This window comes from Mustela erminea, chromosome 12 (assembly GCF_009829155.1).
Source record: "Mustela erminea isolate mMusErm1 chromosome 12, mMusErm1.Pri, whole genome shotgun sequence".
Lineage (NCBI taxonomy): Eukaryota > Metazoa > Chordata > Mammalia > Carnivora > Mustelidae > Mustela > Mustela erminea.
The window spans coordinates 80118472-80133929 of record NC_045625.1 but is presented as its reverse complement, the minus strand read 5'-3'; the positions used below and the strand labels follow the sequence as shown (position 1 = coordinate 80133929).

Below are 15458 nucleotides of genomic sequence, written 5' to 3'. Positions count from 1 at the left end.
ATTGGTCTGGGCTTCCCCCTCCCAACTAAGAACAACCCAAAAAGGCCATCCCAGCTTCAGTGCTCCTCATCGGGCCACCTCAGGCCTTGATTTATGCCACTACTTTTTCCCCCTCTCTGCGTCACCCTGCTTTCTTCTCTCTCCTTCCCTTCCCATCCATGGGTTTTCATCCCAAGGGCACTTCCTAATGAAGTATTTTCATCTCAGGGTCTGTTTCCTGGGGACCCCAACCTATAATCTCCCACTTCCTCTTTGCCTTAGCTTTTAATTACTACTGCTCTCTTGTAAGTGGAACAAGCCCGTGGAGAATGTCTTGGGGGGAAAAATTTATTTTGGTCTTCATGAAATTTCTGAGGGTGTAGACTATGCCTACTTTATAGTCTATACCCACAGAACATCTAGTGCAGTTAGGATGTAATAAATGTTAACTGAACAGAGGAAGCCCCAGGGTGGGGCAGGGTGGTGAGTATCATTACTCTCAAGTGCTAAATATTTAATCTGGGGCTAACTAGTAACTTCAGAGGACTGCAAGTAAGTGAAGTTCACGTGGGCCTACCATTACCACTTGGGCAGCAACATTAAACGCTGGAAAGGGCATACATTTTGTTTTCCTTTGGCTATATTTGCGGATGGGGAAGCTGACCTCTTGCAATGCAGTAAACTGAAATAGCTTGTGAACTGTCCAGTTTCTTCAAGACACTTTTGGAAAACATCTTGTCATTGCTGTTTTTCTTTTCAGCTCTGCCTATAGTTTTTGGTTGGCCTTTTTGTTTCCTTTAACGGATCCAGATTTAGGATTGATTGAGAGAATGCTTACTAGCAAGTCATGTCCTTGTCGAACAAGCAGACTTAGAAATAAGCGAGCCATGGTTGGGGTTACTCAACCCCCCTTAAGACCTACAGGAGATGGTTTCAATCCTCCATCCCATGATTTGTGGAAAGTTGAAGGAATTTCTTAGTGATTCTGTGAATTTCGGGAGGGCTTACATTCTTGTGGCCAGCTTTGTCCCCAAGCTCCTATTCTGCTAAATTCGTTGGGTTTAGGGATGGCCTTTTCCTAGCCGATCGCTTCCTTCATTCTGTACCGTGTCCGTACAGCGCAGAACCCAGGCTTCCCTTTACACAGACACAGGCACACCCAGAAATGCACACCAGTCAGAAGAGGTTTTCTTCTATGTAGCCAGGTTTACTGAAGTTTGGGGACGGTGCAAGTTACGTAACACAGACTACAAACAGCATGATTACGATATTAATCATCTTTGTCCTCAAAAAACAAGGCTTTCGTCCTTATCTGCAACAATTTGACAGCCTCTCTCTCTCTGTTCCTCCCTGTGCGCCCACTTCTTAAGGGAAAAAAAAAAATCCCCCTCATTGTCTTACAGAGAATGACTTAGCCCTTTCGGACACTTATCAGTCCGGTCATTCTGGCTGCGTGTGACAGAAAACCCAGTTCAAACTGGTTTCCGTAAAGCGTTTCCAGGAGTCTGATAACTGCACTGTCGAGGGCTGGATCTTCTTTCCGGAATGGTGGATAAGGGACTCCGCCGTGTCAGCAGATCAGCTTCCCCTCTCTCCGTCGTTGGCTCCGCTCTCGCTGATACCGCCTCCCTCGCAAATGGCCTTTGCCCGCTTGACACACACCTTCCCGAGCTTCACACCAACTGAGGGAAGGGGCTGGGCCTGGTCTCTGCCTCGGCAGTCGGGCGGCATTGCATTGGCTGCAAGTGGGTCACATGCCTATCCCTCAGCCTATCGCGGTGCGCAGAGGAATGCAGCGTGCTCATTGGCTCAGGCCCAGTTCCTGCCATCCAACGCCGCAGCTGCTGGGGGTGGGATCCGGCTGAGTCAAAGCACGTGGAAGGGTGGAGCGGCTACTCAGAGGGAAACCAGCCGGGAGTGGCTCCGGGCGGTGACGCGTCGCAGAGCAACAGCCCCGACCGGCAGGATCAGGTACAAACTTAACCAACTCGCAGACTTACCGTGGGGCCGCCCTCTGAATGGTGAAGAACTCCCTGAAGTCTTTAATTGCTTGAACGTGTCTGTCCAATTAAGTCTGGAGCCCCAAGCCATCTTCCTACACATTGACAGCTCAGAGAAGGGAAGTTTTTGTTTGTTTGTTTGTGTGTTTTTAAGATTTTATTTATTCATTTCTCGGGGAGAGAGAGAGCACAAGCAGGGCGAGTGGCAGGCAGAGGGAGAAGCAGGCTCGCCGCCGGGCAAGGAGCCGGAGCGGGACTGGATCCCAGGACGCTGGGATCATGACCTGAGCTGAAGGCAGAGGCTTAAAGGACTGAGCCACCAGGCGTCCCTGGGAAGTTCATTTTTACAGATACTCCTGCGGGTGCCAAGAATGTTCCATAGCTTGATAGTAGTGGTTATATGGGTGTATACATGTGTAAAAATTCACCAAGCTGTACACTTTAAGATGTATGTATTTTACTCTGTTATTGTTTCAGTTAGTTTTATTTTTTTAATATCCTGCAAGATGACCAACACATGTCTCTGTGATTCTGAGTGTGATCATCAAGCTCGTTATCTTCAATCTGCTTTTCTACTAAGTCTGAGTTACCCCAAGTTGAAGTTAGAGCCTGATTGAGGTCCTGAGGGTAGAAAACCCAATATGAGTTTGGGGTCAAGTCCTCACTGGTATTAATATGGGCGTGTTTAGGGCGCCTGGGTGGCTTGGTGGTTTAGGTGTCTGCCTTCTCAGGTCATGATCCTGGAGTCCTGGGAGGGAGCCGCCCTGTGTCTGGCTCCCTGCTCAGTGGGGAGCCTGCTTCTCCTTGTCTCTCTGTGCTCTCTCTCTCTCTCAAGTAAATAAAATCGTTAAAAAAAAATATGGATGTATGTGCCTGAGGGGTCTTCTGGGACATATACATTCCTCAGAGACTTAGTATGTTGACATAAGCAACATTTAGAGACAGGATAACCGGAAAGACAGTGACTGTAATCAAGGCTTCTGAACATTTCTCCATACTATTCAGGTGAACATATTCAAGGCAGAAACATAGTCCACCTTCTGTCATAAATAAAGCTAATGAAAGTCATTAGTCCTCAGTGAAACCGCCACATCTGATGTTCCTTTAGAGAAGGGTTATAATGAACTTAAAATTGGAGATCTGTGTTCAAGTTCCTTTACTCTGTGACTGGGGGGACGTCACTTACCCAGGCCTGAACTTCAGTTCCACATCTGTAAAATAATGATAGTGAGATTCCCCTCTTTCAGGGCTGCTCTGAGAACCAGATGACAGGCTCAAACAGCCTTTGGGACATGGTGAAGTTTCATTATTATTCTGGTCCCCCTCCTATTTCCTATTAATCCCTCCCTTCCTTCCTTCCTTCCTTCCTTCCTTCCTTTCTTTCTTGAGTGCCTCTTTAGAATTTATCTCCTTAGACACCCTCCTGAGTGGATTTTTTTTTTCTTTGTAATTACTTCCTGGGTTAAGTGACTACCAGGAGTTGGTCCACCAGCCCCTTCCATTTTGCTAGTACATCAGAACACCTTGCCTGAGTTTCATCTTAGATTTTTCCCAATTCTGTAACCATATACAGCTTCTTCTTATCTTTCTGGATCTTTTGCAGTTCATTCTTCTAATTCAGTGTGTTTACAATATTATCCTCTTTGAAATCTCATTATCAACTGTGGCCAACCTGGAGCCAGGACAGAATTTCTTGATTTCTCTTCATCTGGTTCAATTATTGTATACTCCTTGGCTACATAAGTAAGATGAATAAGAAGTCATTGTCGATAGGACAGAGAAAGCAAAGTTTTCTTTTTGAAAGGTACTATTATTCTTATGTAAGGAAAGTTTTGATGTTTTTCTTTTTAAGATTTTATTTACTTACTTGAAAGAGTGAGGAAATGGAGGAGGGCAGAGGGGAGGGAGAGGGGGACAGAATCTGAAGCTGACTCCATGCTTAGCACAGAGCCCAACGCGGGCCTTGATACCATGACCATGAGGGAACTGAAAACAAGAGCTGGATGTTCAACCAAATGAGCCACCTAGGCACCCCTTACTGTTTCTCATAAACTACTGGAGAGAGTTTTTCATAAACTGCTGGATTTAATGAATGTTGTTAGAATATTTGAGAGATTAACTAATTACCTTAGATCCATATCTAGAGTGGCTACTGCTAGAAGGCATTGTTTTAGATTTTTATTTTTTTAAACTTTTAAAAAAGATTTTATTTATTTATTTATTTATTTGACAGAGATCACAAGTAGACAGAGAGGCAGGCAGAGGGAGAGAGGGGGAAGCAGGCTCCCTGCTGAGCAGTGAGCCCGATGTGGGGCTCGATCCCAGGACCCTGGGATCATGACCTGAGGCAAAGGCAGAGGTCTTAACCCACTGAGCCACCAGGTGCCCCTGTTTTAGGTTTTTATATTTCTAATCTAATTTAATCCTTATCACCGTTCTACAGGTTAGCTATTGTTTTCTCTCTTTTACAAATGTTGAGACAGAGGTTAGCTTGTACAAAGTCACACAGTAGGTTACATGGAAGAGACATATTGGATGCAGCTACATCTAAATAGAAAACCTGTGCTTTTTCCAAAAGGTGTTCTTCAGTGGTCCATGTCTTGTAGAGTTTGATGAATCTACAATCAGGTAAAGGTAAGAAATAAGCTTTGATAATAGAATACTGCCTTGCTAGCCAATGGCTTGTGTCCAGAATATAGTTCCTTTTTATTAGAGTATAAATCAGGAAAGAAGGAGGGAAGGACAGAGGGAAGGAAGGAAGGGGAAAAATGGTCCTTTTTCTCTGCTTCTACTGAAGGTTGTTCCAAAATAATAATAATTAAAAAATACTGGTCTTACATTACTTTGGTAGAAAGTTCTATTACTTTTAAAGAAGGTATCTCAGAAAATGGGTCATTAAATGTAGGGATGGACCACCAAGCAATTAATAGAATTAATCTTAATGAAAATTATGATGTCTAAGGTGTACCTAAGACCAATGATCGCCAACTTCTAGGATAGTAGAGATCTCAACTCAGGAGCCTTTGGGAAAACTATAATTTTATAATGTGATTACTTCCTTTAGTATTAATTTAAATGTATCCAAATTGAAAGCTTTGAGAAGACCATCTAACTATGTCCCCATGGGGATACATCTGTTTCATAAGTTTGCAGACCCAAATGGCTAGCATGATAGAGTTATTAGCATTGAAAGACACTAACATGAACATGAGGACTATTACTGAGACGTTGAGATATACACAGATACTTGTTTATTCAATTGGTATATTGCTAGGAAAAATGTATAATTAAAAGTAAACAAGAGGACGATACAACTTTATTCATTCTTTTGGAAAAACAGACATTGTTATTCACTATGAAGTAGAAAACGATCCTTTTCCTAGAGTCAGGGGGCTCTGATGGAGCATTACTAGGTCAGAGAGTGACTCTGATTTGTAGTCCAAACAAGTTCCTGTTCTGAGCAGCGCTATACAGTGGCTTTTGGCCCTGCTGGTGAATCATAGCAGCTGCCACCACATTTCTCTGGCAGTGTTTTCAGCCCCTCTCAGCTGTAATTCCCCAGATCCATTGCTCAAGATTAACAAAATATAACACAGAAAGATTAGAGGTCAGCTTTGAAATACAAAAGCATCATGCCCAAATGGTAAAAACAAGGTCAGCAATAAATCATGTTGGAAAGAAGCCGAATGTCATAAACACAAGACAAGAGATTATAAATCATAATTCACAGCATAGAGCTCCACCACCCTAAGAGAATGAACTAAGACGTAGTGACAATAGCTAAGACAACAAATAATATAGGTCAGGAATCTGAAGTTTAGAAGGAGAAGACCGCAAGTATTTCAAGGATCCAGAGGGCAAGGTGAAGGGCACAAGCCTAGACAGACTAACTAGGTATCAAAACAGTGTTTGCTGGCTTGTTCATTGTTTTTCATCCTAGGAAATGTCAGACTTACAATTATTGGACTTTTTGTTTGGTTGGAAAACTCATAATTAATAGAACTTCTTGTTTGGCTCTTAGAGGTCACTTTAGAAGTAGGGTATCAGTTATTTAGAGAACTTTAAGATTAAAATCTCATGTAATTAAAGACATCCCTAATATTTCAGAGGCAGAATTACTTAGGAAGAGTGAACTTACATCACATTTTTCTGGTTATCACTTGGCAATGCTAAAATATCATCCAGACTTTTTTTTCAGTATGTAAGCACATACCCCTGACACAAAAAGAAGAATGATTTATTCTAAGTTAGAGATAAATGATAGCCACAAATCTTCCTGTCAGCTTTCTTGGTCAGTTGCAAAGCTAACAATGGTTTAAAAATACTAATGACCATACATCATCTTTTTCTTGCGATGAAACATAATTCCATGTGTTAATATTTATGAATCACATTGAGTTCTCTGGATGAAGTGAAGTGAAATGCAAATAAATAAATATTACATAAACAACTAATTACATAAGCAATGAATGCCTCTCAAATTGTGCATTATAAATTTGAAAACACTAATTGCCTTAAAGGACGGAGACCTGCAGATAATGTGGAAGGGGCCACTGTTTAGAATAAAATCAACTCTGATCTAACTTTCAGACCAGGTGAAACAGAAGAAAACAAAGCTCCAATCTATTCAATTTTTTTTACATGCTGCTGGAGATATTCTATACACACAGTATTAGTTGAATATAATTGATATAGGGACACAGGCAGGTAAACGGTATGATCTTTTTCCATGGTCATATACAGTCAGTGTGTGAAAACTACTTTTCAATAGATTTAAAATATCTGATGTCTGGAACAGTAAGAAAGAATAACTCAGTCTTTGAATCACGTTCAGATGAGATATAAATAGTGAATATTGCAGATAGCCTCATGAGATTATGGAAAACTCAATTTTTGCAATTTTCTTTTTTTAGATATAATATTTTAATCTTTCATGACGAGGAAGGAAAGTGGACAGAAATGCAGAGTGGGAAATCACATTTCTAGTTACTTAGGCTTTTAAAACCACAGCTTTGGAAACCCAAGACTCTAGATCATGTTGGAAGTTTTAAGTATTAAGGCAAGAATCCAGTTTGCCATACAATACAAAGCATTTGGGAATGTCAAAAACTTAACTGCTCCTCCATTCAGCAATTCTCCAGAGACTCATCTGTAACAATTAGAAGCAGGGAAATTTTTCTTTTTTCTCATTTGACTGCTTTAAAATGACTTAAGGTAAAATACCTTGAAATTGCCCTAGAATCAAAGAGGTTTTCTTCATAGATCTTCACAGAAATAACTGCACAGGTATTATTCAAAGCCAAACGAGCTTTGAATCTGGGCCCAGATCACACACTAAGAAATTCAGCCCTATTTTATTGGCTTCTTTATACTCTACTATATTTTCTGAATTTCCTACAATGGATGTATATCACTTTTATAATCAGAAAAAAAAAATCCCATAAAGAAGTTTAGTTCAGATCTAAAATATGCTCAGGGCCAATAGAAATGAGAAAATAGGCTGGAGCCCAGGGCGTGAGTGCTTACAAGCACCACCGTGGGAGTCTGTGCACAGTTTTAAAGAACTGTTCCTTATGTTTGGTAGCAAACATTTGGATGATGTAATGGACACTGTTACTCCTACCTCCCCATCACCCCCCCACCAACTGATGAGCAATGAAGGATGTGTACACTTACATAATTTTCTTCTCCATGGAGGTTAAAAAATAAATGATCCAGTAGCATTACAAACAATGTGAAGACTGCTTTAAATAAATCAAGCTGAGTTTGCTCTGGACACTGTTAAGCCATCTGAGATTTTTACTAGGGAGAGACTGTCAGGTCCTTCAAAGGGCGCAAGGATGAACTTCTCAACTGAAAATTATTGTTCTCAGGAGTGTAAAGAGCAGCCACACAGTCTCATAAAATCTTGGAGAGATCAAAGCAGCATCATGCAGGAGACTCGAGGTTTACCACCAACTCTGATATTTACAAGCTCTGTGACCCCAGGCCATTTACCTAACCTCTCTGAGCCTCTGTTTTCATTTATAAACTGGCAGGGATAATAATAGTAGCTGGAGTACCTCCTATCTGGAGGGCTATTGGAAGGATTAGACCAGGTAAATTGTTTATAGGACATCTATTTGCATGCAGAAAGTGCTCCAATGAATGTTAACTTTTATGGAAACCTATATGGTCTGCCCCCCTGATAGGACAGTGGTATTAAAATAAATAGCTGAGTCTGAATGTTTTAAAATATATTTATTACACAGTAACGTAGGTTGGGCACACCAGTTCCCTTACCTTCATGATAAGAGTATTATCTATGATTAGAACTTTCAACCAGGCCTCCAAATGATGCCACCTAAATAGTGGCTCCCAGATGTAGCGTGTAGAAATTCCTTGTACAAGATCAGAGAGAACTTATGTTTGTATTCAAGATCCCAGAAGGATTTCTAGAGGGATACCATGCCACTGACAGATACGAATCTGTTTATAATATGTATGACAGGCCATTCCCAAATGGTCACTAACAAGCTGCCCCTCCTGGATTTCTCAAGACCACTCTATGCCCCAGGTACTGTTTTAATCTCTAGAAAAAAAACCTGAAGCTCCGAGACGTTAATGATTTTCTCACTGTCACACAGTAAATAAACAGTAGCCTGGGCCCTCCAGTGTCTGACCATAAAAGGGAACATCCATTTATCTGAGGAAAAATAAAAACGTTAACCTCACCCCTTTTAGAGATGATAGTGGTGGGGAAGAAGAGAGGAGCAAGGACAGAGCTTCCAGCCATCAACCTCTTTTGTCGGAGGGCAGAACTAACCGCAGTTACCCCAGAAACAAAATCAGACACCGGCGTGAAACGACAACCTTTCAGAGAATCTAAGGACAAGTTAAGCTTTCAACGGTGTGAACCTTGGCTGCTTTTTTTTTTTTTTTTTGGTTTGTATGTTTGTTTTTCTCCCTTCTCCATTCGAACCTGTTTGTCGCTGGGAAATGAAACAGTTTTGGTTTGCAAGCTGTCTCCAGGGAGTGGAGCAAGACTTTGTGTAATAAACAAGAGCCCCTGCCAGAGCCCCCCGCTAGCCTCTCCAGGGCCACACTGCCAAGGAAACCTGGCATTGTGACAACAAGGTCCATTCAGCACGACCAGTGGTCACTGAGGAGCGACTCTGGGAAGGACGGCCAGGTGGGGCACCCCCAAGCTCGGCCCGGGAAGGGAGCAGCCTCCCGGGAGCGAGCTGTACAGTCTCTTAAAATCCCTCTGGCCTGGAATGTCAGCCACGTACAGTTGTGTGCATGGGTGTGTGTGTATGTGTACACCCATGCACAGAGTTTTCTAGAAAAAAAGGTTTAGAGCTTTCAGCAAATTCCTAAGAGCTTGCGACCCTCTCGGGAGAAACCACAGTTGGGAGAAACATGTACTCTGATCTTCCAGAAAAGAACACCGAGCTCACCACTTTTATTTCTGGAGCAACTGAGCCCAGGCTGTCAGCCCACTTTCCTCTTACAAAACCCTAAGGCACTTAAAAGAGACCACAGGGGGAAAAAAAAAATAACTCAACCCCCTTTCTAATCTTAACCTAATCCTCCTTAAACCTTGCCTGACCCAGGCTACCAGGAACCCTGCCAGTGCCAAATGATATGATGTTTATTCAGCTCAGGTCTTAGCCTGCTTCTCCTGGGCCACAAAATCAAAGAGGAACATGTCAGCCACCACCTGCTGCTGAGTGGGTAAACAAAGGGCCAGTCAAGAAAGAGGAGGACCAGTGTTTGAGGACAATGCCTTTGTGTAGTTCTGGCTCAAATAAGGACACAGCTCCTAAGGAGCAGTCTTGAGACATGCACCAACGCTGTGCCAAGTGGTTCAGAAGCCCGGGCACAGCTGTTCCTCAGACGCCCTTTGGCCCCAGCTGCCCCCTGAAACCACACTAGGGTGCCTATGACACGGTGCCCCCTTTCCCAGAAGATGTTGGCAGAATGACAGTTTGTGAACCCGTTAGGTTTGTGTGGCAAGAGTGCTTTCCAAAGTGTCCTCAGACAAGTAGGTGTCGTGGAGCTCAGAAGGCACGGCCTGACCCCCATTTCACCAGGGCAGCTGTTTTGATCTCTTTTCTATCTGGGGGATCTGAATGAGATTTCGGGGCAGGGAGTTAGTCCTGTTACTAAAAACGGAATGCTCGCAAAACGCTCTTGAAATAGCAGCTTTGGCCTCTCCTTACCTGAGAGGGGCTGACGTGGAGTAAGTCTCCCAGATCCCGAGATGTAGCAAGCTGGGTTTATTCTCTCTGTCTCTGCTTCCCTTCTCTCACAAATGCCTCCTCAGAGCTCTTTCTGTGTGTGTTCGAATTGGCTTCGTCCCCTCAGGAGTAACTGAGAGGGGTGGCTGACAGTTTTTCAGGTTCTTTTATGTGCTGTGCGAGGCGCTGCGTTTTAATGGACCCGAGGCAGCCGTTTTTGGACACTCTCCTCAGTTCAGGTGAAAACAGTGAAACAGAAACACAACAACAACTACAACAACAACATCTACCAGGGCAGTGTGCCCGGCTCCTAAGTGACTGATGGGACAGACAGTCGCCCAGATAGGGGCTCAGAGCCTGTGTTCTTACTCAGTGTATAATGTCGCCTCTCATGTTAGAGCAAGGTGTGTGTGTGTGTGTGTGTAAATCAGCTATGTTATTTTTACACGTTAAAAATAAATAGAATCTGAGCCAGTGGGTCGGCCGAAGGGTCCTGTCCCGGGGGCTTGTTCTCTGGGGATATGAGCGATCTGGCGACCAGACACCCCCTCCTCTAGGTAAGACTAGCTGCGGGAGGTGAATTTCTGGCAAAAACACCATCACCCCTGGGCTGCAGCACTCCTCTGTCTTCTAGTTTCCGCGGCGCGAGCAGGACAAGTACCTGCGCGGCAGTGGACAGGTTGGGACCGGCCTGGATTCTGTCGCGTGCCCTGGGCGATGTTGCGCTGAGGCCCCTGTGCTCTCCTGCCTTCCCGGGGCTGATGCTCCCCAACTAGGTCTGCAAGAACTCACTTTACCCATCTGCCAAGCTGATTAAATGAGACCACGACCCCAGTAAAGGGCCAGCATCCTCCATCGTTACACCCATGTGCACAGCTTCTAACTGAAAGGAAACTTGAGCGCAGAATTCTAAATCCCAACCCAAGAGTGCTCGCTTCGGCAGCACATATACCAACCCAAGAACAGAGAAAAAGGCCCCAGTGAGAAAAATGGGACTTGGAAATGAAGGGACATGGGACTCCATTTAGAGACTACATTAATTGAGATTAAAGGAAAGTACAACCATATCTTACAATAATATTTCTGGGAAGGATACCTAATTATTTGTCAAGTCAGGATTGCTGCTATAAATGTGCAATAGATGTGAGGATTTGGATTACTTAAAGTTTGAAAAGAAAATGTTCTCTAGAAATATTCATACAGAACTGTTTTTGCTGTTATCAAGACTGGAACACATTTGTATCTCCTAAGGCAAAGAGATCACAAGTAGGCAGAGACAGGCAGAGAGAGAGGAAGGGAAGCAGGCTCCTTGCTGAGCAGAGAGCCCGATGCGGGGCTCCATCCGAGGACCCTGGGATCACCACCTGAGCCGAAGGCAGAGGCTTTAACCCACTGAGTCACCCAGGTGCCCCAAGGAAGCAGATGGGAAGGAAGCTTTATTGAGCAATTGCTATGTGCCTAGAATGAGATTGAGCAGTTCCTGAACAACCTCGTGAGCCATGGATTGTTTCAGAACTTCACCAAATCATTCCTGGATTTATCCCACAGTGATCCTGTGCTTATTTGGATTTTTCTCCATGATGAGACCCTCAGAACCCTTTTTTATACCGTATTTATCTGGACCAGATAAAAACCTGACTAGTTCAGAGATCACAAATGAGATCATCCCAATTTGGACATACTCTTACCTGGTGCTGCTGCTCCCCGTTTTTGTCCTGACTGACTACGTCTGCTACAAGCCAGTCATCATCCTGCAAGGAGTCAGCTTCATCATCACATGGTTGCTGCTCTTGTTCGGCCAGGGAGTGAAGGCCATGCAGGTGGTGGAGTTCTTCTATGGGATGGTCACCGCCACCGAGGTAGCGTACTATGCCTACATTTACAGCGTGGTCAGCCCCGAGCACTACCAGAAAGTGATTGGCCACTGCAGGAGCATGACACTGGTGGCCTACACAGTGGCCTCGGTGCTGGCCCAGCTTCTGGTGTCCCTGGCCAGCCTCTCGTACTTTTACCTCAATGTCATATCCTTGGCTTCCATCTCTGTGGCCTTCGTTTTGTCCCTTTTCCTGCCAATGCCCAAGAAGAGCATGTTTTTCCATGCAAAATCCAGCAAAGAACTACAGAAGCAACTGAACAAAAATGAGGCATCAGATGCACCTTACAAAATTAACACACCAGGTGGTGAAGAGAATCCCACTTCAGAAATACCCACCAGTTCAGGGAACCTGGATGGTGGTCCTTTGAGCAGCCCGATGCTGCAAAATGTAGCGTTGAATGTTTTTGTGCAGTGGTTCCAAGATCTGAAGGAGTGCTACTCTTCCAAGCGACTATTTTACTGGTCCCTATGGTGGGTCTTCTCCACAGCAGGTTTTAACCAAGTTTTGAACTATGTTCAAATCCTGTGGGATTACAAGTCACCATCCCAGAGTTCTTTTGTCTATAATGGGGCAGTAGAAGCTCTTGCAACCTTTGGAGGGGCTGTGGCTGCCTTTGCAAAGGGGTACGTGAAAGTCAACTGGGATCTTCTGTGGGAGCTCGCTCTAGCCATCTTCTCCATCATTAGCACAGGCTCTTTGTTTCTCATGCATTACACAACCGACATCTGGGCATGCTATGCTGGCTATCTGATATTCATGTCCAGCTATATGCTGCTTATAACCATAGCAGTATTTCAGATCGCAGTTGATCTGAGTGTGGAACGCTACGCCCTGGTATTTGGAATGAACACCTTCATGGCACTCGTAATTCAGACCATTATGGCAGTGATTGTTGTAGATCAGAAAGGACTCAACCTGCCAATCAGCATTCAGTTTTTAGTTTATGGGAGTTATTTTACAGTTATTGCTGCCATTTTTCTAATGAGAAGCACATATATCATCTACTCAACCAAATGTCAAAAGCAAGCACAGAACTCTCCAGCTAGTCAGAATCCAGATGAGCTCCACCCAGAGGGACCAAGGAATGTCATTACAGGAACAAAGCTCTGACCTTACGGCAGCCACTGGATCCACTGAACAAGGACCTTCTTGGTCACAAAGTCATTGAGCACCATAAACTGACACACTTCCAAAGCCTAGATTTCAATGAACCTTTTCAAAACCACAAAAAAATCTTAGTTTTAGACCAGATACTACGTGCCCAGCTGGATGCAGTTGACAAGACCCATCACCTCAGTCAAATGGCCGACGTTGGGTACTCCAACGAGTAGCAAGGATTGGGAAATTCTGGTTTTGGTTACTCCCTAGGACATATCAATGGCATGGAAACAAACCACGAGAAAACTTCACTCAGCCTGCAGTTGATGTTCCCCATTCGTAAGCAGAAATACTAACTGGACTGACCCCTTTGCTTGTTTTAGATATTTTATCTTACCAAAACAGGCAAGAGGTGAACATTTTTTTTTTAATCATATAACTATTTGCCTCCTTCTTTCATTAAGTGTATTTCTATATTACTTGCAGTTCTCTGTGAGAACTTCAAGGTCTGGTCCCATTTCCCTGGACCTTTCTTCAATCCTGACAACATGGTATTATTCACAAGCTATTATTTGATTATATCACCTATTTAATTCTGTCATGATTACTTTTTACTTTGTGTTCTGCTGAGCTTTGTTGTTGAAACGTGACCTCAGGAATAGCCCCAGATATTCCTCTGTGCCCAGAGAATGACATTCAAGTCAATTGCTGGGGACCCTGGGGTGGTAGTGAGTTTTCTCCCACTATGACCCTAGATGGGTGTTTCAATGCCGTGTCGGTGTGATCTCTAAAATAGAAAAACTTAAGTAGAAATTTCCAGAGTTTCTAAAAGTATTTTAAGTAAGAAAACACTGATGAGGGGGAACACCTACTTTTTAAATGGCAGATTGTGCTACATAAAATAAGGTGTGTAAAAATATTAAAGAGCCTTTCTAAATTTTTGATGAATTGTGCTGAGAATCGCCTGTGCTTGTGTCCTTTGAAACTTCAAAAGAGGACACATGGAACAGTCTGCCATGGAAATAAAGAATGCTGATTCAAGAAAATAAATAAATAAATAAATAAATAAATAAAATCTGACGGTAAAAATAGGAAGACAAAATCGCCCATCATTCCACCATTCGAAGACCACCAACTGTTCCTGTTTGGGCATATTTCCTTCCAGTCTATTTTTATGCATCATTTTTAGCTCTGCACATTTAAAACAGCTGCAATTATCTATGCATATTTTATTTCGTTTTTGTCACTTAATATGACAACATAACACGATGATGTCTTTAATAACATGGCAAATTCTCTATCATTTTTGCAGGCTAAACAATGGTCTCCTAGGTAGAGCAACTCAGTTTAACAAACATTAGTGAGCACGTAATTATGTCCCAGGCTCTACGCTAGTCCCTGGGAATGCTGTTTTCTTCAAGGAACTAGCAGTCTGCTTAGGGCCAGTAAGATACATAGATAACTGGATAGTTGTAATAATTGCTCACACCACCTAACACCACACTTCAGGCCCTATTCACATGAATGAACTCACTGGATGTTCACAGCAACCTTATGTGTAGGGATGATTTCGGTGATCCGCTCTTTTGACAGATGTCGAGGCTGAGGTGTATCTTGCTAACAAGATGGCGCTTCCAGATGGGGTAGGTGAAGGTTGCTTGAAGATGTCCACCTCCTGACCCCCAGAATTTGTGACTGTTACTCTATATGGAAATTACCTGTAGGGTAAAATAGTGAAATGTAACGTTACCTTAATTGTGAAAGGAACTTCCCCGCTGTGATTAAGTTAAGGATTTTGAGAGGGGAAGATCATCCTGGATTATCTGGGTGGGTCGGATGTCCTCACAAGGGTCTTCATAAGAGGGTGACTGACAATATCAGAGTCAGAGGAGATGTAACAATGAAACCAGAGGTGGGAGTGTGTGTGCGTGTGCGTGTGTGAGAGAGAGAGAGAGAGAAGGGGGGATGGAGGGGGAGAGACAGACTGGAAGAGGCTACACCACCGATCCTGAAGATGAGGAAGGGGCCATGAACCAAGGAATGCAGGAGGCTTTCAGAAGCTGGAAAGGCAAGGAAATAGATTCTTTCCTGGAACCTTCAGAAGGAACACAGCCCTGCAGACACCTTGATTTTAGGACTTTTGACTTCTGCAGCTGTATGATAGAAAAATTTGTGTTGTTTTAAGCCGCCGAATCTGTGGTAATATGTTACAGCAGCTGTAGGAAACCCACATTCTAGGATTCAAACCCAAGCAGCTGGACTCCAGGGCTGTTATTCTTAAC

At 43.4% G+C, this 15458-nt stretch overlaps 1 protein-coding gene across 1 annotated transcript; it reads left to right on the top strand.

Moving 5' to 3' along the window:
- Positions 1 to 10605: 10605 nt before the first annotated feature.
- LOC116570163 (thiamine transporter 2-like) lies at positions 10606 to 14217 on the top strand. Its single transcript, XM_032306874.1, has 2 exons — positions 10606 to 10758; positions 11617 to 14217. The coding sequence occupies exon 2, from the start codon at positions 11701 to 11703 to the stop codon at positions 13186 to 13188; it is 1488 nt and encodes a 495-aa protein (XP_032162765.1). The 5' UTR covers positions 10606 to 10758; positions 11617 to 11700; the 3' UTR covers positions 13189 to 14217.
- The last annotated feature ends 1241 nt before the right edge of the window (positions 14218 to 15458 follow it).

Bases quoted from the DNA above. Each gene is read 5' to 3' on its own strand.
- LOC116570163 (XM_032306874.1), top strand. From the start codon at position 11,701: ATGGATTGTTTCAGAACTTCACCAAATCATTCCTGGATTTATCCCACA.